This window comes from Typopeltis vanoorti, chromosome 6, assembly GCF_054136105.1.
Source record: "Typopeltis vanoorti isolate ZY-2024b chromosome 6, IOZ_Tvanoo_1.0, whole genome shotgun sequence".
NCBI lineage: Eukaryota > Metazoa > Arthropoda > Arachnida > Uropygi > Thelyphonidae > Typopeltis > Typopeltis vanoorti.
In genome coordinates, this window is record NC_143554.1 from 9,041,184 (window position 1) to 9,067,567 (window position 26,384).

Sequence of the window (26,384 nt, forward strand, 5' to 3'; positions counted from 1 at the left end):
TTAAAAAAAAGGACCCGTAGATAAAAAAAATCTTTATTTTTGTAAGTGAAAATTATGTATTTAAATACTTTTCTTAAAATATGAATAAAATGCAATTGAACTTATATTTTCTGAACTTGTTATATTTTTAAAATTTAAAAATAAAAATGGTTATAAATTTAAACAGTTAAATTGGTGTAACTGTTTACGTAAGTCGTAAAGGCCAGGCAACAAAAGGGCCTTTGTTAGAACATTTCCTTTTTTTTTAGTTTATGTTTTGATTCATGGAATAATACTGAATGCGGCCCGCGTCTGATATACATCTAATTGACTGGCCCTTTGCTGAGTTTGAGACCCCTGGGTGTGGGCGAGACCATTTTAGTCACATGCATGCAATGTTAGCCAATCAGAAGTAACTGGCGCCGTTAAATTTTTAAGCAGCCTCCGATGAAGAAATAACAAACAAGTGCCGCCACCTAGTGATCCTAATACAATATATTAATATATAAAATATGGTATATTCTTGGTCTATTGGTTATACTGTCGATTTTCTTTGGTTTACGAGGACGAGATGAAAACTCAAGGATCTGGGAAAGAAAAAAAAAAAAAAACCACTGACCCGTGCCAGAGATCGATTAAATCTGAAACTGGTCGAAGAGAGTGTGACGAAAGTTCATCTAGCGAGCTACTAGAATCGAACTCATAACGGCTTTCTTTGGGCGGTCTAGTGCTACGGATGCAAATGTCTCTTCTACCAGAATATACAGGCCATCAAGAAATGTTGTGAAAGGAGTATGTGAAGTGCAATCAGCAAGTTCATAAATGGTACAAGATAGAGGCAAGGAAGATTACATGGTAAGGAAGGCAAAAACAAATTGAGGAGAAATTAGCTCTGAAAGCAAAAGAAAATCTCAACGAGTTCTGTCGATACGTAGCTTGCAAGAGAAAGACAATTGTGGATCAGTCTGTTTAAGGAATTCTGCTGGTGTGATGGTAAAATACTTTGATGAAATGCTGAATTACTGATTATTAATTTGCAAAGGGTTATCATCAGGCTGTAACTGAATCAGTGTCTGATGTGGCAGGCGTTGATATTATCTTGGAGGTTGATGAATTAATGAAGTGCTTTGCAAATTATTGATGTGAATTTTGCCATGAAATTAAATAGGATATCGGTGCTTATGTTTGTTGAATGTGCATAGGAATTGACCTTACCTTTGACCATGCGGTTTAATTCTTAGCTCTGTCAGAGTCCAAAGAGTGTGATACAGTGCTATTACTTAAAGATGAATCCAAAGTAGATGTTGAAAATAACAGACCAGTTACAATGTCAGTCGTAGTGGTCAAGATTTTGAAAAAGTTTTTTAAACATCAGAATTAAATAATGGATGGATTCGAAGATAATGGCTTTAAGGAAAGGTCTTGCATTTGCAAATTTTCCTCCTCCTATTATCGAGTGACAGAAAAGTCGAATAAAGGCAAACACTGTCGGTTCCAGGTATTTTGTGTCCCCTAGGCAAAGTTTACAAGTGCACCCCTTATTTCATAAACTAAAATGTTTCTAATTAACATTAAAGAAAATAAAATTGTCTTTCAGGTTAAATTAATAGCTAAATTAATAGGGCTTTTTTATTTTCTTTTTTAATTAATTTGAAAATTCTCTATTATAACAAATTTACAAAAATAAGTTATAAAATACCGAAATTTAATATTTTAAAACGTTAACGTTTTAAAATATTTATCTTAACTGAATTTTAAACAGCGGTAAGTTCAAATCATTTAGGTAAGGAACAAAAAAGAACCAAAAGTTAAATAGTAAAATAGTGTGTGACGGATAAGGGGAAAGAATCGATACATAAATCATATATCACTATTTAATTTTGATATTTTAGTAAAGTATGAATAAAGCATAGTTAGAAGTTTTGCGCCCCTTCATGCCTTACGCCCTAGGCGGTTGCCTAGTTAGCCTAAATGGTAGTGTCAGCCTTGAAGGCAAATGTCTACACCAGAGTTTTCCAAATTCTGCTCCACTGACCCCTTGAGCTCTGTGATGACGCAATTTTAGAATGTTTATTTTGGAGGTCTCAGATAATAATAATAAATAAGTTTTAACGTGAGTTTCCCATCGTTGGTATAGGTTGTTGTTATGCCAACTTACGGTATTCCAATATTGAAACAAATCCGAATATTATTAATATTACGTGAGACCTACAAGGATTCATCGCGGGAGGGCACTCTACATCACTAGCTTACAAGCCTATCCAAACTGTCCATAGTTCCTTAAATCTCCAAGATCATTATTTTTTGCTGTCATTGTGATCGAACGTATTCCTTTAGACTCTGCCTAGTTGATTTTTATATAAGGTTTTTCGGGAAGCTCGCATTGCACTGGAACTAACACAGTTCGTGACCTACTATCCCCCCCCCCCTCTGTATGAAATATGCAGAGGTGTAATGGCCCACAGGCCCCACCGGCAATGTGGACCAGTGGTGGTTGAATGGTTTTTTAGGGAGGTAGGTCGCTGCACTGGTCCAAGTAAGCTCCTGAAACTCTTTTTTCCTCGTTTTTAGGATAGTCGCCTATAACAAACTAACTTTTCGCTGGTAGACGTTTACTCTAAGCTGTCTACGGGATTTGCTAGTAGACTCTCAGTCTACAGGATTACCCGGGAAACTGCTATTTTCTCTCAGGCCAAACTATGGACTCTCCATGCGATGAGCTTGATTTCAAACAGCTATTGGCAATCTTTAAGCATGTAGGAGGCCTACTGCAAAGGAAATGGCCAGGAAAGGTGGCAATCCACCAAATAGAAGAGGTTGAATCAGACTGTCAATTCCCTGACCCTCTCCCCAGCACTTCTCAAGATAACACCAGAGAGATTATGTCACCGGTTAACGACCAGCCCCTAGTGGACTCGGATAACTCTAAGACTATCAGGTTGTCAGCAGAAAGAAGCGCAAGAAGGGGTCACCAGCTGCAGAACCTGAAATAGTACATCAACCCTTGGAAAAAACAACTCCAATGGACTTAACAGCACAACCTGATGAAAGAATAGAGACTGACTCCAGGGCAAAACCCAAAGAGAGGATTCCACCTGTAATTTTAAGAACAAAAGAAAAATGGTCTTCAATTACAGAAACGATGAAGAACGCAAACATCAAATTTACATCAGCCAAGAGTACAGATGAAGGAATCCGGATTCAACCTAAAGGAATTTCTGACTACCGCCAGCTCACCAGACTTATGGATGAACTAAAAGTCCAATATCACACATTTCAACTTAAAAGCGAAAAAAATGTAAACGTAGTAATTAGAGGGCTGGCTGAGACCATACCAGCAGAAGAAATAGCTACTGACCTCAGATCACAAGGCCTAGAGCCAATTAAGGTATCACGCATGTACCGAGCGGACAAGCGCCCTATGCCTCTGGTCTTGGTCGAGATCAGTAAAGATCATAGAGAAATTTACGACCTTAAAATAGTTTGCAGCTTGGTCATCAAGACTGAGCCTCTCAGAAGAAATGCTTCAGCTGGTCAATGCCATCGCTGCCAAAAGTATGGGCATGCACAAAAACTATGCAAAGCGGATTACAAGTGTGTCAAGTGTGGTAACAACCATCCCTTACACACTTGCGTCAAACCACGAACCACACCTGCTAAGTGTGCGAACTTTGGCGGCCCCACACCCAGCGAATTACAAGGGATGCTCACTCCACCCATTCAACCTGCAGAAGGCTAGAGAGGCACTACCCCTGCCCAATCAGAAGCGAATTACACCAGAAATCAAAACGCGGGTCGTTACTCCTGAAAAGTCATATGCATCTGCGGTCTCTACTAATAGCAAACCGGCATCTTGCAACCAAACCACCGCAGCAATCCTAGCTGCTACTCTAGGAGAGATGTTAACAGCCTTTAGCAAAACAAATCCCAATCCGGCTGACACCAACAAATTCCTCAAAAACACACAAGTCATATTCTCTATGATTAATGGATAACACGGTCACCTTAACTAACTCGTTACAGATTGCTTATTGGAATGCTAATGGGCTAAACAACAACCTCCTAAAACTAAAAGAATTTGCTGAAAGATATAAGATAGACATCCTTTTAGTCAATGAGACACATCTTTGGCCTTGCGACAACCCCAAAATAAGGTACTACACACTGCTAAGATCAGATGGACTCAACACCAGAGGGGGCGAAACTGCTATATTTGTTAAAAAAAGCATAAGATACAGTGAGATCAAGAAATCAGCAACCACAAACCTGGAAGAAACTGGAATTGAAATACATACAAAAAACACAGGCAGTCTAAAACTATATTCAGTCTACAACCCCCCCCCCCCCAGGCAAATCACTTCTAGCCTCAGACCTCTCCCAACTTCTTGACACAAACGAAGCAACAATAGTGGCGGGAGATCTAAACGCAAAGCACCCTGCGTGGAACAGTAGAAACACCAATAATAATGGGAAGAGCCTACACAAATTCACTATGACAAGAAACATCACCATACAGGTCCTGTTGAACCAAAACACTACGGACCACTCGGCAAACCTGACGTGCTGGATATCGCCATTTTCAGGAACACCCCACACCAATTCCAGTTGCAGGTTATTAATGATCTTAGCTCCGACCACAATCCAGTTCTGCTTGGCCTAGGCGGAGAAGCAGAAACCATCCCCGGACAAGCCTACATAAATCTCAAGAAGCTCAACTCTCAGCAACATCACAGGCCCTGTCCCAACTATCTCCTCACCCAAAGAAGTAGACATAGCAATCAATAAACTGGAAAGCACAATCCAAACTGGCCTTGCAACAGCCTTCACCGTTACCGTTCCAGCTCAAACTAACCTGCTCCCAGAAGAGATTCTAAAGCTTATCCGCAACAAAAACAGGATTAGACGTCGGTACCATGCAACACCATCACCTCAGGATAAACAAGAGCTTAACAGGGCAACAAACTTAGTCTGATATGCAATCAAAGACCATAAGAATCAGCAATGGGAGAGGAAACTAAACTCCTTAAAAACTGAAGATAACTCACTATGGAAAATGACTAAAGCCCTTCGCAGCGATCACCCCCAACATAAAACCTATACATGGAGAAAAAGGTATAGTCTACCGAGGTGATGAAAAACAGAAGCTTTTGCAGACTCTCTGGAGCTGCAATTTCAACCAAACTACACTAATGCGGACTTGCGCTTCATTGAAAAAATCCACAAACAAGTAAGCTATGCACTTCATCGTTTCACCACCCGTGACAACTCAAACTATACCATGCCAAATGAAATATATCAAATCATCAAGAACCTTAATAACAGAAAAGCACCAGGTCCTGATCAGATTTTAAACAAAATTATAAAATCACTCCCTCACAAAACAATAATGCATCTAGTGGCTATCATCAATGCGATGCTAAGACTCAACTACTTCCCCACTCGCTGGAAGCAGATAATTCTAAAACGCCTACAAAGCGAAACGGACAATCTAGGTCTGATCCCAAAAGAACAATTTGGTTTTCGAACTGGACACTGCACAATTCAACAAATCCAGAGACTTATAGAATACCATAACTATCGGCTTTAACTGGAGACAGCATACAGGTGCAATCTTCCTGGATGTGGCGAAGGCCTTCGATAAAGTGTGGCACAAAGGCCTCATCCACAAACTAATTACTGCAAAATATTCACTAAACCTCATCCAAATCATAGACTCTTACCTAAAAGACCGAAAATTTCAAGTGAAACTTCGTGGGCTCAGATCAACTACAAGAAGTATCACAGCAGGTGTCCCACAAGGCTCCCTATTATCGCCGTTGCTCTTTAACATTTTTATCTCAGACGTCCCAAGCATGACATCAACCACCATTGTATTTTATGCAGATGACATGGCGATACTGACCAGATCGCTCAGACCATGCCTGGCCACACAAAGACTACAAAAAGCAGCAAAGAATCTTGAAAAATGATTTCGGTTATGGAGAATTGATTTAATACAGATAAAAGCACGGCCATACTATTTACAAGGAAGAAAGCAGACCATCATGGAGCAATCACGATGTTGAATACATATCCCATGGCAAAAAGAAGTAAAATACCTGGGAATCAAACTAGATAATCATCTCAGCTTCTACTCCCACATCTCTCATGCTTGCAACAAAGCAAACTCAGCAATAGCTCAGCTCTACCCTCTACTCAACCGTAGAAGCAAAGTCAGTCCAGAAAACAAATTAAGAATATACAAAGCAATCATCAGACCCATACTGACATATAGTTCGCCAGCGTGGAGCCACACCTCTCCTAGCAACATCAAACGATTACAATTAATCCAAACCAAATGCCTCCGAATGATCTTTGATGCCCCGTGGTTTGTAAGGAACACTATTCTCCATCAAGATGGAAACTTGCAAGACATACCTACATTTCTCCTCCAGATAGCAACCAAGTACTTTACTCAGGCATCATTCCATCCCAACCTACTCATTCGTGAGTCATGAGATTACGATGAAAAAGACAGATGGAAACATAAACGCCCAAAGGCGGCCCTGATCACAGATTGAAATCTTTCAACACAGCCCTAATTAGGACGAGCCAAGTGCTCAAAAATTTCTTCCTTTAAACCGGGAATTATTCATAGCGATGAAGGGATCAGAGTCCACGGGACTGATATCCATGAAGCCACAGAAGTTATCAGTTATCAGTTAAATCTCCAAAAGACAGCAGCCTCCTTCTGCATTAATATAATTTCACGTTCTTGTGGTCTGTCTTATATAGAGGCAAGCAGAAGTTTTGAAATAATAACAAATATCCTTCATATTTATAGAAAATCGGAGCTTGAAGTAAAGTGGATAGACATACATTGATATATGTGTATATATGCCATTTGTGACACTTCGATACATCTGAAAGTGGATCTTATTATTATTATTATTCGACACCAGTTTATTACTCAGATATTATTATAAAGTGAAGGTAAATTAATTTTTACGAACATATAAATTCCTTTATCTTAAAATCTTAATAATGCCTCGTTACCATAGCCAGTAAAGGTCGATTTTTATTGCTCTTTTGATCTGTGCGTAAGAAATTTCTGTATACGAGTATATGCTTGTGTAATATGTATGTATGTAAACTGCGTGTGTTTCGTTATTCGATTTGTCCGTCTAAGGCAACGGGTTTTAACCTTTTTAGTGATCGGCATCCCCTTAAATCTAAAAATAAGTTCTCGCACCCCGTGAAAAATGTGTTTCTATTTCTTTATTTAGGAAATTACATCTATTGCAAGATAATTTATTTATTGAAAAATGAACACATACATTTACATGTACATACAAAAGAATATCTCAATTTTTAATGGCTATGTTGTTGTTATTTATTCATAATAATACTTTTGAAACGAGGCTCATTTTTTGAAAGAGCCACGCGTAAGTTATCACTTGCATTTAAGCGATTTCTGCCTTTTGTTTTTATGTGCAAAAGTGATGAAAATCCCATTTCACACAGGTAGGTGGTGGCAAATGGTAAAAATGTCTACAATGCTGCTTTTGTCAGCTGTGGATAAGGTTCTGTGTACACCAGAATTGTTCTAAGTCCAGTTTTTCAAATTCTATTTGAATACGTGCATTGGCTGGTATTTCAATAAGATCGTCTTTTATTAAATAGCTGTCATCCATCGAATCTGGGTTAAAATTTAGAAACTTATCTCGCACCCTTGGAAATGCTTTCTCGCACCCCCAGGAGTGCGCACACCTCAGGTTAAGAACCACTGGTCTAAGGTCATAAACCAGTGGTTCATATTTACCATTTAAAGAAAGCGAATATTGTAGAACTGCTAGTTTCAGAAACATTGAAAATAATTTTAATCTGCTCATAAGAAAAAAAAAAGAAAGTAAAACTTGGATTAGGGTTATGTTATTTCAGTAGTTTCTGAACCATATATTTTTTTTAATTTAATTTATTTCTTTCCTTAAATGTAACTTAACTAGCTTGCAATATTCGGTATTTTAATGTTTTGTTGAACTGTGAATGACTTTTTCGATGACAAATTTAACCTCTGTGATTGATCGCGAACTCTTTCCACAAAAATGCATGTCGTTGATTAATATGTAATACATTCACAATTACTTTTAAATTTAGTCCATACCTTTTTAATTATTAGGAATACTTCATTTTTATTGCAATTGATAAATGATTTCAGTTAGAGTGTATAAAATAGTTAAAATCATTATTTTGGAAACTTGTTACGGATGGGTTATCTCCGTCCGCTAACCCCGAAAACACTATCCATTCATGCGATATCTGCTGGTAGCAGGAGCTAAAGAAAACCCGAAGGTCAAGATGATCAGTGAGGCAATAAGTTCTCTGACGTCACTTCGTTTCCTAGCAACACTGCAAAGAGTTTTAGTGCTCTCTTGAAAGTATTTATGGATTAGAAGACAACACGTGGATACTGTAATTCTACGCACAAACTTACTTATGTTTTGAGTTTCAGGCTTGGTTGTCGTATTTTGCATTTAACGGATGTTTTTAAGCAGTTAGAAGGCTGAAGCAATACATTGTATCCGCTTGTATTCTTATAATGCTGTGCTATTTGATAGTTACTGTTGCATAACAACTCCAAAGGCTGCTTTTTTATTTCCACGTATGCGAATGTGCATTTAGTCCTTTTTCAAACATGGCAGTAAAGGTTTCTGCTGCCATTCATTGCTTACGCTGCTTATTTACAAACTGAAGTCATTTAATAGTTAGTTCACTGTAAGAGGAAATTTAAAAAAGTGTTATTTAGACTTAATTTTGTGAAAGTATATGCAACGCAGCGTGAAAAAGTTATTTCATAGTTAAAAAATATATATTCGCCCGAAAGGATCGATGCGTAATGCATGTACGTTCGGGAAGATAAAACATTTCGTTATTTTTGTTGAATAACAGGAATAACTGCACAAGGGATACACAGCAAAGGTGTAATGGATGTTGTCGAGCTGTGGGATTTTCTCACATCTGAGGAGGAGTGGACATTTGACACATTTCCATGGGAAATTTTTATGCTTTGTGATAATACGGTAAGAGCGTATTTGCATACTATGATAAACAATTACGCCACAGTTAATTACAAAGTGCATGGCAATTTTTGTCTCATTTTTTAATCACGCTATTTATTTATTTATTTATTTTCAAATTTTCTTCCATTTTTAGTTTGTCATAAAAGCAATTTAAACATGAGTTTTGCAACAGTGCACGGAAACTTTACTTTGGTGGTTTGACCATACTTTAAAAGCCACCAAAGTTACCATCGGTAATTTATCTTAAACTATGCAAAATGTGTAATAATTTTTTAACACGAAAGCGTTGACCATGCTGTTGTAGTATTTTGAAATGATTTAATGATCCAAAAGCCTATGCATTTCGGATTTGTATTATCACATTTTGGATTTTTACTGAAATAGTTATTGCTTATCATTTAACATAACTATGGAATATTTAGCCTTAAAAATGGGATTGAGGTTATTGGCCAGTACCTTTCATAGAAAAAGAATATTTAATTTGGCACTGGTTTCGTACATCCATTTAAAATACTTTTTTTGGCGCTCTAAATCTGAAAAATTATTACTGTTATTAGCGATTAGTTCACGCTACTTTCGTATGTATATGCCATTATTAGTATAGAGAAGCATGATAAATCATAACTGAATTATATTTATGGTTGTTCTACTTCTAGGTCTTGAGTTAGCAGAGCTCTACATTTGCATGTACTGTTGATGAATGGTGATTTTCGCATGTAGTATGGTGAGAATCATAAATGCATTAATTACTTTGTTTATTTTTGAAAAAACAAAACAACTAACTTGCTCTCTAGACACGTTTTAATTCATGGACATTTCAGGATAAACAAGTGAAAAAAAAAATTAGGGCGAAAAAAAAGTTTTTGTTTTTATGAGTGGGAGGCAAACAGCATCGTTTGCCAGTTGATTATTACCTGTGTAGTATGGATATTTCTAACATAAAAGGCCTTGGCACATCTATTCTCTCACTCCATTTCATTGTTCTTCAGACATTAATAATAATAAAAAGATGTATGCTTCACTCCGTTTGAATTTAAATCTGCCTTATATCCCCACACAACTAGGATCAGGTCTGTTATGACCAAGTAAAGTGGTTTCTTATAAATTGATTTTAGTAATGGTAGCCCTCTCTCCATGGTCTTCAGTGGTATGGATATATTTCTGGCTTGTTTGGCTGTTTTTCAGTATGTAGTTGATCCTCATCAGAGAAAAATCAATTTTTTTCCTGCTGAGGATAAATTACAGTATGAAATTGCATCTACTGTAAAAGACTGGCTTAATTTTCCTTATAAGTATTACAGTAAAGTGACAAATTCAGTGGATGAAGGAGATGCATATACAGTAGTATACTTGGATTTTTCAAATACCATTAAGAGATTGCAACATGACAAGAGCTGATGTTTAAATTTAAACATATGGGATTAGATACAGCTAGTGAGTTGGATATCTGATTGACTGTCAGATAGATATCAGCAGGATATATATGGAGGAATGGTATCTCAAAAGAAGAAGGTCAGTAGTGGAGTGCCACAGGCATCTGCTTTGGAACCATTATTGTTTAACTTGTATATTAATGACATTGTGTTATGTGGAGATGTACAGCTGTTTGCCAGTAATGCAAAGTTGGGAAGAACTGTGGGAAGTAGAGCAGATGTGGACTTGCAGGATGATCTCAATAGCATGTGGGCATGTGAATGGAACTGTCAATTCATTCTTGCAAAGTGCAAGGTCTTAAAATTATGGTAGGCAAGGTTGGAATGCTGAGTGTACAACTAATGGGGAAATATTGAAGGAGGCAGAAGAGATGAGAGATCTGAGAGTAATGGTGCACAGGGACTTGAAGTTTAGGGGTTACAATGCTAAAATTCTAAGAACATCACAATGGCTTATGGCAATAATGAGGAGTACATTGACATGCAGAAGCAATGAGATTATGGTTCCCTTGTGTACGGCTTTGATCTGGCCATGTATCCCTGGAAGTTACGAAAGGAAGCTGTGAGGAGTGGTTTCTTTGCATGGAGGGTGGTTGAACCATGGAATGCATTGCCTGATAGAGTGGTGAGAGAGCAAGAACAGTCAATGAGTTCAAGGAGTGGTATGAATGACTTTGTGTTTCCTAGGAAGGATCTCCCACGATGAGTCTTTTGATTTCATGGAGGCCTGAATAATAATAATAATAATAATATGAACTACTGTGTGCAGATTTGGTCATCTGGTTTTCAAGGGAATGAGGATGTAATGGAGAGGTCCACACAAGGTTTACTAGGTCAGTGTTAGGGCCCTGGAATGCCAGATATGAGAGGGATTGCAAGTTGCGGAGCCTCATGAATAGAAGGAAAGGGAATATGACTGAGACATTGAAGTTAGTGAGGGATTGTTATCAGATTAATGTGGAGCAAATTTTTCATAGAATAGAGGAAGATGAGGGTAGAACAAGAGGCCATTCCTGTGAGCAAGGGAATGAGAATGAGCTTCTTTGCATGGCAAGTGATTGGTGAGTGGGATTGATTGCCTAAGAGTATAGTGAATGGATTTAAGGCATTGCCCAATGATCTTTTTGCATGATAGAGTATGCACTTCCCACAATGAGCTTTGACTTCATGGAGATCTCTATTATTATTATTATTAACATTATTATTAATATGAGACTTCATGTTTATTATTATTTTCTTTGTGTGGTAGATAGTATTCAAGCTCATTTATTTCAAGAAGGGATATAGCCACTAGTGATTGTGCTACAGGGGTTGTGCTGATTTCTGTATGTGTAATTGGCTTAAGATTAATGTAAAATAAATCATACAGAATGTGGGTGCATAACTCTTTTCACTTAGGGGCCAGTTTATGAAATCCATTTATTCCATGCTATCTTTATATAAATTCAAAATTATGAGTATGCAAGTACTAAAAAAACAATGCTTTTCCAGTTATTCTACTGGCATGATCTCTAGTGGGAAAAAAAAAAAAGATAAAATTAAAAATTAATTAAATATTTAGAAACTACATCAAAGCTAAATTCTATTTAAGATAACATGGGATAAACCTTCTTTCGTATAGATAGTTTTCTTAGAGTAACAATGATGTCCTATTTTTAACATGACAATTGTTATATTAGATTTAAATTTGCTTTCCTGCCATGTTTTGGTGTGATGTAACTGGTACTTTTCCAGTTCTATGTAAAGTGTTCAAGGCATGATCAGAAAGGTCAGCTTCACCATAGTTATTATATTTAATGTGTCGTTTATGTTCCTTTTGTCTGATAGGAATTGTGCATTCTGTTTCCCCTATATATGGTAGATTACAGGTGCAGTAAATATAGTATACTCTAGGGTGGGCCAGCAGAGAGAGTGGGTCTTTGGATGAGTTGAGTAAGTTTTTTAATTTTGCAGGAGGTTTAAAGGTGGCTTTGAGGTTGTATTTATGTAGTATTCTGTTTATTTTATCTGATGTCCCTTTAATGTAAGGAATGGTTATAGTTTTATTGTAATCTGGTTTATCTTTGTTTTTTATTGAGGTCTTGTAGAGAATTTTGTTAATAATGTTTTGGCTGTAACCATTTTTTAAAAAAGTATTGCTGATAACTTTAAATTTGTCTTTCAGCGCTTGTTCATTGGAGCAGATCTTCAAAGCCCTGTTTTTTTAGAGTAGAGTATTAATGACACTTAGTTTTTGTGTTGGGTGGTGGTAGGAGTTTGTGTATATATTGGCCAGTATGTGTCGGTTTCTGATAAACAGTGAAGAAAAGACTGCCAGAAGGAAGATGTGTGACAAGTGTATCTAGAAACGGAAGTGTGTTCTGTTTTTCAATCTCAATTGTGAACTGTATGCATTTGTGTTGTTTGTTTAGGTGGTTAAGGAAAGTGTCTGGTGGCCATGCGGCCAGATCGCGAAAACATCGTCATTGTATCTAAGCCAGACTTTGGGTTTTAAAGGAGAGGAATCTAGATCAAATTGCTCAAAATGTTCCATATAAAAGTTCGCAATAGGGGAGGATAATGGCGAGCTCATGGCTGTGCCTTCTTTTTGTAGGTTGAAAGCGTTTGCCATACAAAATAACCAGAACATAATACATGTGCAAAGAGCACCATGATATTTGGAAGGAATTTGTTCTGTAAAAGAAGGATTGTGTCACTGATTGATTGGAACATTCGTAAAGAAGGCAGAAACGTCAAAACTGACTAATAAATCATCTTTTTTCTAATGTAATGTCTTTGATTATGTTTATAAAGCGTTGTCTGTTTCTGATATAAAAGGGGGAATGACCTACCAACTCCTTGAGTGTTGCTGCTAATTTCTTGCCTAGGTGATAATTCAGGCTGTCTATACCTTTTGACTATTGGCCAGAATGGTGTGTTATAACAAATGTTATAGGACTTATACACATTAGTGCCATGTGTGAGCAAGAGGAATAGAAAAAAGGAGGAATCTGTTCACATTTTGCTTGAATAACTGAGGGTTGTTATCTTTGGGGAAGGCAAAGTTTGGGAGACTGCTGTTCCAAAGGACAGAAGTAGATGGGATGGAGGAGACAGTGAAGTTGGTTCAGTGAATTTCAGAATAGACTGTAAAAGAGTATTACTTATCAGTGGCTCTTGTTTTAATGATTTTGGAGGAGAGTGGAGGAATAATAGATGTCAAGTCAGTAGAGCTCCATGAAAGTACTTGTAGAAGAGACATAAGGCATAAACTGAATGTCTCTGAGAGAGGGATCATTAATTAGCCAGATTGTCCTCTTCTGGATAGAATCGAGGCTATCTTGAAGAAGATTTTGGTGCACTATCCCAATTATGGGAGCAATATTCCATGGCTAGGCAGATTTGGGCTATGTGTAAAGTTAGCAGCTGTGAAGGTGCAAAGTAGTGTCTTGAGTGAAAAAGTACACCAAGTTTTTTGGTGACTGCTGAAGCTATTGTTGAAATGCGGTTGTGCCAAGAAAGAGGTGCAGGTCAGTCCAAAAAGAGAAATCTGATTGTGTTTGGATATTCTCAGTATTACTGAAGGTAAGGGGAGGAAGGGATGTGAGCTCTTTCTTGCAAGAGATCAGACAGAACTGAGACTTGGTGGCATTTAAGTTTACAAGGTTATTCTTGCCCCACTGGGATATAGCTAGATCTGAGTTCAGGTCCCTGGGTGTGGTAGATCTTGAGGATTTTAATACTTGATCACTACCAGGTTTGTCGAATGAAAAATAGGAATGGAGTGTACTGTTTATCAGTAAAGCTATGGATAGGATTGGAAGTCTGAGAGAGCAGGTCATTTATATACAACAGGAAGAGTTGTTGAAAGAACAGAACCCCGGGATACTCCTGCATTGGTGAGAAAATCTGAGGAGAGTAAATCATCCACCATGACATATAGCGAGTGACCAGTGAGAAAGTTGGTGATCCAGACCTACTTAACAAATTGTCATCCTAATTAGGATGGCAATTTGTTAAGTAGGCCACTATGCCAAACCCTATCAGATGCCTTTTGAAATGTCAAGGGCAACCATGTGAGTTTCTCCAAATTTCTTCATGGCCTAAGCCCAGAGGTGGGTGGTGAAAGTAAGATGCTCAGCTGTAGATCGCAAGTGGCAGAATCCATACTGCTGGTCACTGATTAGTTGGCACAACTCTAGGTGATGCAAGAGTTGGTTGTTGATGACCTTCTCCATAATTTTAGAGATAACAGAAGTGAGAGTAATTGGATGGTAGTTCATTGGTTGAGTTTTATCACCTTTCTTTGGGATGGGCTGGATGTGGACCTGTTTCCATGTTGTAGGGAAGATGCCAGTTGAAGAGGCTATACAGGATAGGAGTTAGTTCTGCGGTACAATTTTTTTGACACAATCTGTGGATGCCAGAAGTCTTATTTGCGTTCAGGTTATTAGGGATTCTTCAGATTTCTTTTTGTCAGAAGATTATGGGAGACATGAAGGGAGCTGTTCTTGGTGGAGTGGAGATAACTCTGCCCTTCACTCCGCGTCATCACTACAGGTATTGGAAGAGAAGAGCAATGCCAATAAGTTGGCCCTATCTTTAGATGAGGTAACTACAGCCATCCGGATGCGAGCGGTGGAAACCTGGGTGGGCTGAAGTTGCATTCAATGGAGTTAGCAAGGAACCAGAAAGAGTGACTGCCATTTGGCTCTTTCAAAGTATTGGACTTGGTGATGATTCTTTTGCAATTGTTGCAAGCTGTGATATAGGGAAAGATGGCAGTTGGAGTTCTGATCTTGAGCCAATTGTGGTAAGCAGAGATCTTTTCTTTTACACAGTGACACAATTTTTTTGAGAACCAAGGTTTAGATGGTGGCTGAGAATTTGGAGTGGAATAAGGGATGAAAACCTTCATTCTTGTGAGGATGATTTCTGTTATTCAGGCCGAGCAGATGTTTGGATCAGAAGAGCTGAAGCAGTAGTCAGACCATGGAAAGAAAGAAGAGAAGTTCCAGAGGCCCTCCCATTTGGCATCCTTGTAGTGCCAAAGGACAGAAGACCGACTTTTCTTGTGCTGATCTTCAACCCAAACAAAGAGTGCATTCTCCATATTTAACATCACTTTATCACATATGTAAGCCTATTTAGCATTAAAAATTATACCAGTTTGCACTGCCTCTCTAATCTTAGTTTCTTCTTTCCTTATGTATTGTACTTTTGTTGATTCCAAACATTAAAAATCATCACTTTCTTCTCTTTTTAAGCTTTCATCCATCACTAGATACTCTTAATTTCGAATCTGTGGGTATTCATATAAGCACGGTAATATTTTAAGTACAAGTAGCCAACAATCACTGCTAAACTGAAGACATGAGATTTCATGACTGTCAGTGCAAAAACACAAATCCTCGAATACAGATCTCATGAATATTGAGACCTGACTGTATAATAATTCAGCACTTTGTACTTCTCAGTGATACTTCTCTGTAAATTAAAGATACCAAGAAATTATATAATTGGTGCTGATGTATTTTCAGGAGTCGGCCCTTCCCTTAATGCATAGCATTATACATATCCGCAAGGAGATGTGCTTTGCATTATGGGAGATACTGAGACAAGAGAGCTTGGTCCATCTTTACCACGATGTCTCAGTCCTGAAGATAATTCAGGTGCAAGCTTTGTTTGCTTATACTTGGATAAAGGATTAAACTAGATTTATTATTAGGCAACTTGTATATATAAGGTGTCCCAAAATTCATGCAAGAAGTAATTTTGATAGAAAACACAGGTTTTTAATTAAAAATTGTAATTTCTTATTGATTCATAAAGCATACAGTATAGGTAGGGTTATGCATGGAATAGCATATCGGGTAAATGGCCTCCACGGCTTTGCTGGCACATACGCACTCTTTAGTCGAAATTTTCCATGACCGTTTTGCATAAATGTGGCTGAATTTCATTGATACAGTGCTCAATTTCCTCCTTCAAGGCGTGGGTGGTCGTGGGCTCGTTGGCATAAACCTTAGACTTCAAAAAACCCCAAAGAAAAAAGTCCAACAGCGTTAAGTCACATGATCTGGGTGGCCAATTCTGATCACCAAAACGGGAAATTACACGACCAGGAAATGACTCAATGCAGTAATTGAATTGTTTCTCGGGCTGTATGGCATGTGGCACCGTCTTGTTCAAAACCACATGTCGTCCACATCCATATCTTGTAATTTAGGCACAAAAAACTGGATTATCATGTCACGATAGCAAGCACCATTAACTGTTATTGCCTTACCAGCCGCATTTTCGAAGAAGAATGGACCGAAGATGCCTCCAGCCCAAAATCCGCACCAAACAGTGACACGTTGTGGATGCATTTGTTTCTCAACAATCACTCGTGGATTTTCTGAACCCTAAATGCGACAATTTTGTCGATTAACGAAGCCATCAAGATGAAAATGAGCCTCATCGCTGAAGATGATTTTGTTCGAAAAATAAGCATCCACTTGTTGTTGTTCATAATCCATTCAATGAACTCTCTTCGCTGTGTGTGGTCAGTAGGCTTCAGTTCTTGAGTCAATTGAACTTTGTAAGCATAAAGATGCAAATCTTTCATGAGAATATGCTGTAGAGAGCGTCTCAAAATGCCCAATTCAAGACCACGGTGCCGTGATGTTCCTGGACTCTCAGCAACACTCTCACGAACTGCTTCGATGCTTTTTGTTGAACGACTTGTTGAAGGACAGCCAGAGTGTATAAGATCACTAATTGATCCAGTTTCCTTGAATTTTTTAATTAATCTTTTCACAGTTGATGAAATTAAATCACTATTCCGACCATATTTTGTATGGTCGGAATATTGCGAACTGTAGAAAGAACGAAAATTGCGAACTGTAGCTGCCAAACCTTCATTATTTTTAAAATATTGCTCAACAATGAAAATGCATTGTTCTTTCGTGTAGCACTCCATTTTTAATAACCCTGAACTGTCAGCTGTCACGCTGTCTTTTTTTTCTCGTTGGCAACACTTTACCGCACAAATGGCGCTAAATTTAAATCTTGCGTGAATTTTGGGACACCTTTTAGAAGCTAATGACTTAACATCATTTGCCTTAGTATCCCATTCAGGTGCAAACTTTGTTTGCTTACACTTGGATAAAGGATTAAACCAAGTATATGATTTCTTGGTATCTTTAATTTATAGTATAATCAAGTGAAAAAACTTCCAGCGATACGTCTCTGTATTTTAAACTTTAAAAACCTCTCCTTGACATGGAGCCCCATGAACTTCATTCTTCTCATTAAACTTATTTTTATTTTTGAAAACATATCTTTCATAATTTTTGTTTCTGCTGTATGTATATTGGATTTGTATAACTAAGTATGTATTTAATTATTAAAAAAAAAAACACTTTCACATGTTTATAATGTATTATAATGCAAATATTACCTTTATTCATGTTCGAATGAATTGTTATAACTTCTTTAAAATTTCCTTTCCTTGAAAGGAAATACAATAGTGTTACTAAAATTTCAAAAAGGGTACATGGATACTGAAGTTGGGAATGTTATTAGTTTTTTCACTTGATTATACCATAAATTAAAGATGCCAAGAAAATAAATTTTTGGTTTAATCCTTTATCCAAGTGTAAGCAAACAATGTTTGCATGTGAAGTATCTTGACAACTGGGCTAGTTGTATATAGAGGCTCTAATGACTTCACATCATTTGTCTTAGTATCCTATAATGCAAAAAACACACCCTTTCAAAATGTATAATGCTATGCATTATGGGAAGGTCAAAACCATATGGGAAGGGCCATACCAGTCTGGGTATGGCCCTTCCCATAATGAATAGCATTATACATGTTTATAAGGATGTGTGTGTATATTGCATTATAGGATACTAAAGCAGTTGATGTGATGTCATTAGCATCTCTATATACAAGTAGCCCAGTCATGATGATATTTCGTGCACAAATATTGTTTGTTTACACTTGGATAAAGGATTAAACCAAGTATATAATTTCTTGGTATCGTTAATTTTGAAAGTGGAAAACACTGATGTTGAGGAAATTTCAAGTGTGCATGTGGTTCTCTGTAGCACAGTAGTCGAGATGGGGTCTTATCAAGGCTCGATACAGAGGAACAATAACCAAATGGTTTGATATTTGCTCTTTGGCTGAAAAGATTGGATCTGAAACTCATCTAGAATTGGTGGATCCTTTATCAGGGCTTTTCAGATGTAGTTGAGGTAGTTGTTCTCATAATGAGCAGTGGTGTATTTAGGTATTTCCTGCCCCTAGGCCCGCAGAAAGTGCCGCTCCCCCATATTTAATGAACATGTTGATTTATAAGCATAACCTATTTATATTTGATTTACATTCATAACCTATTTTGCAAGATGATTTGGATAGATTGGAGGTCTGGGCTAAGGAGAATGGATGTCAATTTAATGTGGCAAAATGTAAGGTTATACATTTTGGGGTGAAAAGATTAGCAGCAGTTTACTACATTGGTGGAACTGTACTCCAGGAAATTGATGAAGCACGAGATTTAGGAGTGTTGGTGGATAAGGAGTTGAAGTTTAGGGGGCACATTGCAAAAGTGGCCAAATCAAATCACTTGGTTGCTGAAGAATACGTTGACAAGCAGGTTATTGTTCCTCTGTATCGAGCCTTGATAAGACCCCATCTCGACTACTGTGCCCAGATTTGGTCACCTAGGTTTCTTCTTGATGGGGAGGAGGTGGAGAGTCTCCAGAGGCAAGTGACCAAGATGATAGCAGGTCTGTGGAATGAACCTTATGAGAACAGGTTGAGGATTTGTGGGTTGCAAAAATTGGTTGATAGGTGGAGGAGGGGAGATATGATTGAGACATTCAAATTACTGAAGGGTTTCTATAAAATTAATTCAGAAGATATTTTTGAGAACAGGGCTGGTTGTGGGAGGACAAAGGGACATCCATGGAAACTGGGCAAAAGTGTGGTTAGTAAAGGTGTTAGAGCTGGGTTCTTTACTTTTAGAGTGGTGAATGAGTGGAATGCGCTCCCAGAGTCTGTGGTGGATGCTGTGACAGTGAATGAGTTTAAGGTGAGGTATGATAGTACTGTATGAATGTCGAATAGTTGTGATGAATATGATTTGGGACCTCCCTCGATGAGTCTAATGACTCCCTGGAGTTGCCCGTAATAATAATAATATCGTAAATTCATAATATAAATATAATTACAAAAATGAGAACCTGGAAATTTCCGCCGCACCTCAAGATTTACCACGCCTGGGCCTATACGGCCTATACCTAAATACGCCACTGATAATGAGGGTTATATTTTCTGAAAACTCAGGTTTCTTTATTCTTGCACAATAAGTAGAACAGGCTGGAGAACATGCGTAGTTAACAGACATAAGATATACTCTCCATAAAGCGTATTAAAAACAGCTGCACTTATGTATTCTTAAATGAACAGATGGCTGGATGATACCTTTTAACTTTTGAGTATTCAATTGATTCTGAAAGTCCTCAAGTTCCCAAATATTTACTGTTCAGAGCACCATAATTTAAAGCAAAAAGCATACCAATGTTTAACTGAAAATAAACAACCATATTTTTCAGAAAGAGGACTAAGATTGTTCATAGCAAATTTTCAATACAACATTTATACTGACTGCTGCCTTAAACTTATAGCAGTATCATAATAAAAGGCAATTTTTTGTTGCACTGTACTATATGGTTATATCAGCAAGAATTTCATTGATCAGTATAGGCTCGAAAACTTGTGATCACCAGAATTGCTCTGAGATAAAAACAGTAGTGCTTTGTATGTGAGTATGCACACAAAATGGATATATGCACAAAATTCATTTCTCTGGAGAAATGAATCTTTTTGTTTTGTTTTATCTGATAGAAGAGTTTGGATCTGGAGACAATATGTCAAGGAAATCATCTACCACCTAAATTAAGTCAAAATCACAGTCTCGAGATATTGTTTTCAAAACATGTCTCCCCATTGCAAATCCAGATATGTAATGACTTGATTTGAAGATAGTATCTCAGAAATGTGATTTTGACTAAATTTAGGTGATAGCTGATTTGTTTGGATTCTAGAGTTTCAGATTATTTTTCTCTTAACCTACTTATAGCTTATGTGCTGCAGGTTAGTAACATTTTTTGTAGGTTGGATGATCATAAAAAATTATGTTTTTCATGACCATAAATTGAGCACATATAGGATGACTCGAAGAACCATGTGAGGAATTACCATGGAGACTATCTAAACTAGTAGTATTAAAACAGAACGGTGGAGTATTTCTATTGAATAATTTTTTACTGAACAAAACATTCATTGTTTTAACCCATGCATAACCCAAAACATTCATGAATATTTTGAGTTATGTGCTTCATTGTAAAGCCAAAAATTGACTTTTTTTTTTTTTTTTTAATAACAAATTTGCAACATTAGAAATGATACAAATATAGCTGTGGGCCATGTGTGAACAGATGTGTAAGAGAGAAAGAAAGAACCTTTTGATGCTATTTATGAATAGCTGGACATTATAATCTAGAAGGAATACTGGATTAGGAAGGTTTTTCGAAAGAAGGAGTTGAAGCATTTGATGGGCTTTTAGTGAACTCTGAATGTTTTGTCATTTCATACTGTTTGTGCCCAATGTTTTTGGAACATTATTTATCTATGTGTGTGTGCACGCACGCACACAGTATTGTTACCAAATGTTTTATGTGCATTTTTGTTTTTAATTTTAGCCCAAAGAACATACCAGAAACAGTATTGTGACTACAACATTAATGCCTGATGAATTTGGTCGATTTGGCTTCAAAATAAAGGTAAACTATCACTGAAAATACCATTATCTGTTATCAATAAAATAAACATTTTTGCACTACTTAAGTATCAACTTTAAACTATTAATTTTTAGTAGTTTTGGGGTTACTGGTTAATTGACATGTCACCACAGAAATATAATATAAAAAATAACTTGTGCTGTTTCACTTTAATTTTTTTTTTTTTTTTTTTAATTTAGAACAGTATTTAAGTGATGCCTGTTCTTAATTTTCATCACTGAACAAGAATATATATGTTAAAAGATTAGGATAATATTATATAAGACTAAAAGTAATAAAATATAGTGTTATGGATGGTTTCCATAATATAGTGAAAACTGCATATATTTAAGATACTTTATCTTTCTTTTAAAAAAAATATGAGAATTATTTTTTGATTATTTTAGAATGTAGGCAAATTGTTCCCTGTAATCTTGTTAATTATTACATGAAATTTTATTCTTAGTATTCGGCTCCTATTTCTTTTAGATTTCTTCATTAGGTTATTTTTATTTATTTCTCTCTCTCTCTCTCTCTCTCTATCCTTCTATTTTACTCATATTCTTCAAGAGTATATTTCATTTTTACTCCAGTCATTTTTATTTTTTAATGGTAATCTCATGCATGACAGGTTGTTCAACCAACAGTACACCAGTATTGATGGGCAAAAAAATTGAAGGGAAAAGAAGAAGAAACTTATTAACATTAAATCTGAAGAGCTGTAGATGTACTCTTCAGGAAATATATAAGGAGAAACAGAAAGAATAAAGATAATAAAGCTGTTATGGGAGTTAGGAATAGAAGAGTGAAGAAGCATTAAATAACTTGTATTTTAAAAGATACAAGCAGAAACTGAACATTTGTATGAAAGAGATGAGTGAATTGGTAAGTGACAGGTCATTAATCAACCTAATTGTTATCTTCTATACCTCAAGTATTTTTAGGGAGCTATTAAAAAGTGTAACCCCCCTCCCCAAGGTGAGGGGGGAAACTTGTTGAGAACAGTAGTCAACAGTTGCACGAATTTGTGATTTGTATAGAGTTACTAGCTGTCCAGAAGGTAAAGTGAAAGAGGAAGTCTAATTTTGTAGGTGCAATATCTATAATATATTATGTGAAGAAAATGGGTTAGTTATCTGAAGAAGAAAAATCTCATCTTATCCAGGGTTGTCAAAGTATGACTGGGGAAAAAAAAGTTCGTTTTGCAAGAAATAGATTATGATTGTTCTATTAGGATTGTAGAAGTGAGGTTCTGGAAATTTCGGTAATTTGTGTATTGCAAGGTTTCTTAAATTATGGATTGGATTTGCAGTCAACTGGAGAAGGTGGGATGATGAGAAAAAGGTCAGTCAGAGAACACATGCAATTAACAGATGAAAATATAATACTGTGTAGCAGGTGGTAGATAGAGGTTAAATTATGCTTTGTAAATAGTGAGTGTTGTGAAGTGTAAGAGTGGCTTCCTGCATTTATTCCTTGAACTACATGGAGGTTCTATGTAATAATATATAGAAAAAAAAGAGTGGGTGAAAGAATGGAACCTTGTGGAATTCTAGCATTAAAATTTGAAGATGAGGGTCCATCATCCACCATCACATATAATGTGTGTATGTGTAAATAGAAAGCTGGCAACCCAAATCCCAAATGCAGATGTTAAAAGACAGACCACATAATAGTAGCTTATTTAATAGGCTTTGCTTTTGTGCCAAACCTGATACCTTAGTGCATTAGATATCAAGAGCAACTGCTTGAGATTCCCAGACTCTTCCACAGCATTTGTTCAGTGGTAGGTGACAAAAGCAAGAAGATCTTTGTTGATCAACAGTTCTAGAATCCACACTGGTGATTGTTTATTAGTTGAGAGGTTTCTAGATAGTGTGGAAGTTGAATATTAATTTTTTTTTCTATTACTTCAGAAGAACTGAAGTGAGTGAAATTGGATGGAAATTAGATGCAAAGATATTTTGCTCTTCTTAATAATAGATTAAATAGGGACTAAATTCTAGGCTGTAGGATAGATATCAGTGGAACAGGAGACAAAAGAGAAAAAAAAAAGAAAGAAAACATAAAACAGGAGTTTTATGTCATGAACACAGATCTTCAGAACAGTCAGAGAAATGCTTAGAATCCAGAGACTTTTCTGATTTTAGTTTGGACAAGTTTCTTCTGATATCTTTCTCAAGATAATTACAAGGAGGATATTTACCAAGATTATTAATAGGAGGAAAAGTAAGAAGCCAAAAGATTGATTTTTTTCTATGGGTAATGATGCAAAAGAGGTAGATGCTCTGCTAGGTAACAGTTAAAACTAATAGCTAAGAAGAGACTAGAAAGCATAACTGTCATTTATTAATATTGTATTGGCATCTCCATGGAATCCAAAGACTCATTGTGGGGAGCCAAACTATCCACACAATCTATCATATCTCTCCTTGAACCCATTAACAGACAAAGCACTCCCAACTGATTCTGGGAATCCATTCCGTTCATTCACAACTCTCCAAGCAAAAAAGTCTAATCCTCACACTCTTACTAACCACATACTCAACTTCCAGGGATAACCTCTTGTTCTGCTTTCTCTAGCCAAGTGGCGAAACATTTCTCTTGCATCAATCCTATAAAATTCTTTAAGTAAATTTCTATCATATCAGATGGTGTCAAGGCTATCATGTGAAAAGATGTGCTGTTAGAGAGCTCCTGGAAGATTTGCGATTTTTGTTGTTTTATTAAGTGTTTTCTTAGATTTAATTGTGTATTTTTAGTATATTATTCTAGTTTTTTAGTGTAATTATTGTACTACAGCATTTTATAACATAATACAGAAATATTATTAGTTTTTACTACTCATAAAAATGGCATTGAAAACTTGTAACAAGGCAACGTCTAAAGCTCAAGTCGATGCTACCAAGGAGAGTGTTTGTCCTGATGAACAAAAGTGATGCTGATAATTTATCCAAGGATAAGTTGACATTAGAAATATCTCGATTAAAATAAATTATTAGAAAATTGATCAGGAAATTGGAAAAAGTGGAAAAACATTTGACTAAACTTAGGCAGGATAAGAAAAAGGACCAGAACAAGAATAGGCATGAAAGTACTGAACTTGGTAATCAAAAGATTAATAACAATAAGGTAAGTCAGTTAAATTCTAAGAAAAAAGAGATGTGGTACTGTAACTCAATTTTAAAATTTACGTTTGCCGAGGGAGTCACCACTTGTAGTTTCCTGCGAGTAAAAATTAAAAATATGACAAACTACTTGAAAACCAAAAAAGAAAAGTAAAAGAGATGATAGTTCTGGTAGATACTAATAATTTAAGTAGTGACAAATATAGTATGAGAGAAGGTATGAAAAGTCTGTTGACAGAAGTGAGAAAGAAATGCGAGAGAGTAAACATTGTAGGATTGCTACCCATATGATATATGATAGTACATATACGATAGTACTGAGTTAAGGAGAGTGATGATAGCAAATGATTTCACGTGCAGGCTGTGTAGAAGAAATGGATGCGAGTTTTTAGATGTGTGGAGTGTGTTTGATGGCAGAAAAGACTTGTATAAGAAGGATGGCCTGCACTTGAGTTCATTTGGCATCAGAAGCCTGGAGAAATTACTTCTTGGTATGAGACCTAGTGAAGAGATTTAGGGAAATTAGATCATCAAGGGAGGAATGGGAAAAATGTGTGTGAAAGTTCAATTATGGTATGCAAATGTGATCAAGATATGAATGTCTTTGAACATGGTTATGTATGTGGCGAAGGGATGGAAAAATAATTTGATTACATCATATTTCTGACAAGTGTGATGATGTGAGTTAGAATCAGTTGTTAAAACGTGTCGTTGTGCCATTGCAATATCTTATCTTTGTTCTTATCTTGTAGTGTGTGGCTGTCTTAATTCCTTAATCTTTTCTTAGTATCACTTCAACCTTATGAATCCTACAAATGGTGACACTGCTGGTGAATAAGCCTATGAACTTATTCACGGGTACAGATAACTATCTCCTCTGCTAAAAGAAAACAGGAAAACAAGAAACCTGTATTTCTCTAGGAAGTCAGTACCAAAAATCACCTGAGCGTTTGGGCGAGAAGTCTCTGGGAGAATTAAGAACTCTCGAGACATTCAGACCAAAATCAGGCAGCCTCATGTTGACTGTCACCTTTCTGTGAGCATAGACTGTGGGATTAGAAATTCCAGACAATTTGACTCATCTCTTTAGTATAGGTACACAATTCAAGATTCGGGATCTTATTCTTTTGAAAAATGTTCCTATAATCACAGATACTTGGGAACCAGTATCCATCAGAACATCACACTGTATTCCTTTTATCTCGCCCCGAATTACTGTCATGGATTTCTTTTGCTGCTCTCCGAGATTATTCCCATTTTCCTTGGTCTGTTAGTGGGGTAGCGGCGAGTGAACATGCTATTGGACTCATACTGCTCATCTATAGTGTTTCTCCTATTTTTGAAATAGTTCCTGGCAATATGTCCAAACCTGTTACAGTTGTAACACTGAGGGGTTTCTCTCCTGCTTTACCAATCTCTGTCTTCTCTTTCCTGACCTGAGATGTCCCTGGAGGTTTGGCCCTGAGTTCCTCCAGTTGCTAGATGACTGAATCAAGTCGTTCAAGTACAGGCTTGTGTCATTTCTCCAACTCCCACTTGATCAGCAAATGCAAATTCCTCATGTCAGCAGAGTTTACAAATTCCTGGTTGGTTTCCTCTAATTTATTTATGAACAACACATTGTTTATGTCTTTACTCTTCTCCCTTCGTTGGTCATTTGATTTTCCTTTTGAGGCATCTGAGTCCTCTTCTAGCTTTGTGTCAGATTTAGATTCATTTTCCTTCATTATTGTACTCACCTGGTTGGGGTTCGAGGCAGGATAGAGGTTGCCTAGTCTCTCTTCTCTTTCCTTTACAGCAAGGCAACACTCTTCTAAATTTTTTATCTTCTTCTTATAAGCAGTTTCCTTATACTTTTCCTTTATTCCTAGACTAAACTGGTTGAGCACAGCCCAATCAAGATGGTCTTTTTCTTCCTTGGAAATGCTCAGACCATTCTCCAGATTTATTAATCTGTTATAAAAGTCCGT

General features: G+C 36.7%; 1 protein-coding gene across 8 annotated transcripts in view; it reads left to right on the forward strand.

Annotated features, from left to right (window-relative positions):
- Positions 1-26,384, forward strand: part of LOC150105272 (tyrosine-protein phosphatase non-receptor type 4-like) — a 238,981-nt gene that overhangs the window by 39,213 nt on the left and 173,384 nt on the right. For 3 of the 8 annotated variants that reach the window (XM_090394050.1, XM_090394051.1, XM_090394049.1), the window contains exons 2-3: positions 9,695-9,762; positions 21,209-21,289. In XM_090394050.1, coding sequence (XP_090250176.1) covers positions 9,739-9,762; positions 21,209-21,289 — 105 coding nt within the window. In that variant the 5' untranslated portion in view covers positions 9,695-9,738. Of the gene's footprint in view, positions 1-8,436; positions 9,039-9,694; positions 9,763-21,208; positions 21,290-26,384 lie in introns of those variants that run through there. The other 5 variants (XM_090394053.1, XM_090394052.1, XM_090394048.1 and 2 more) reach the window with 4 other exon arrangements.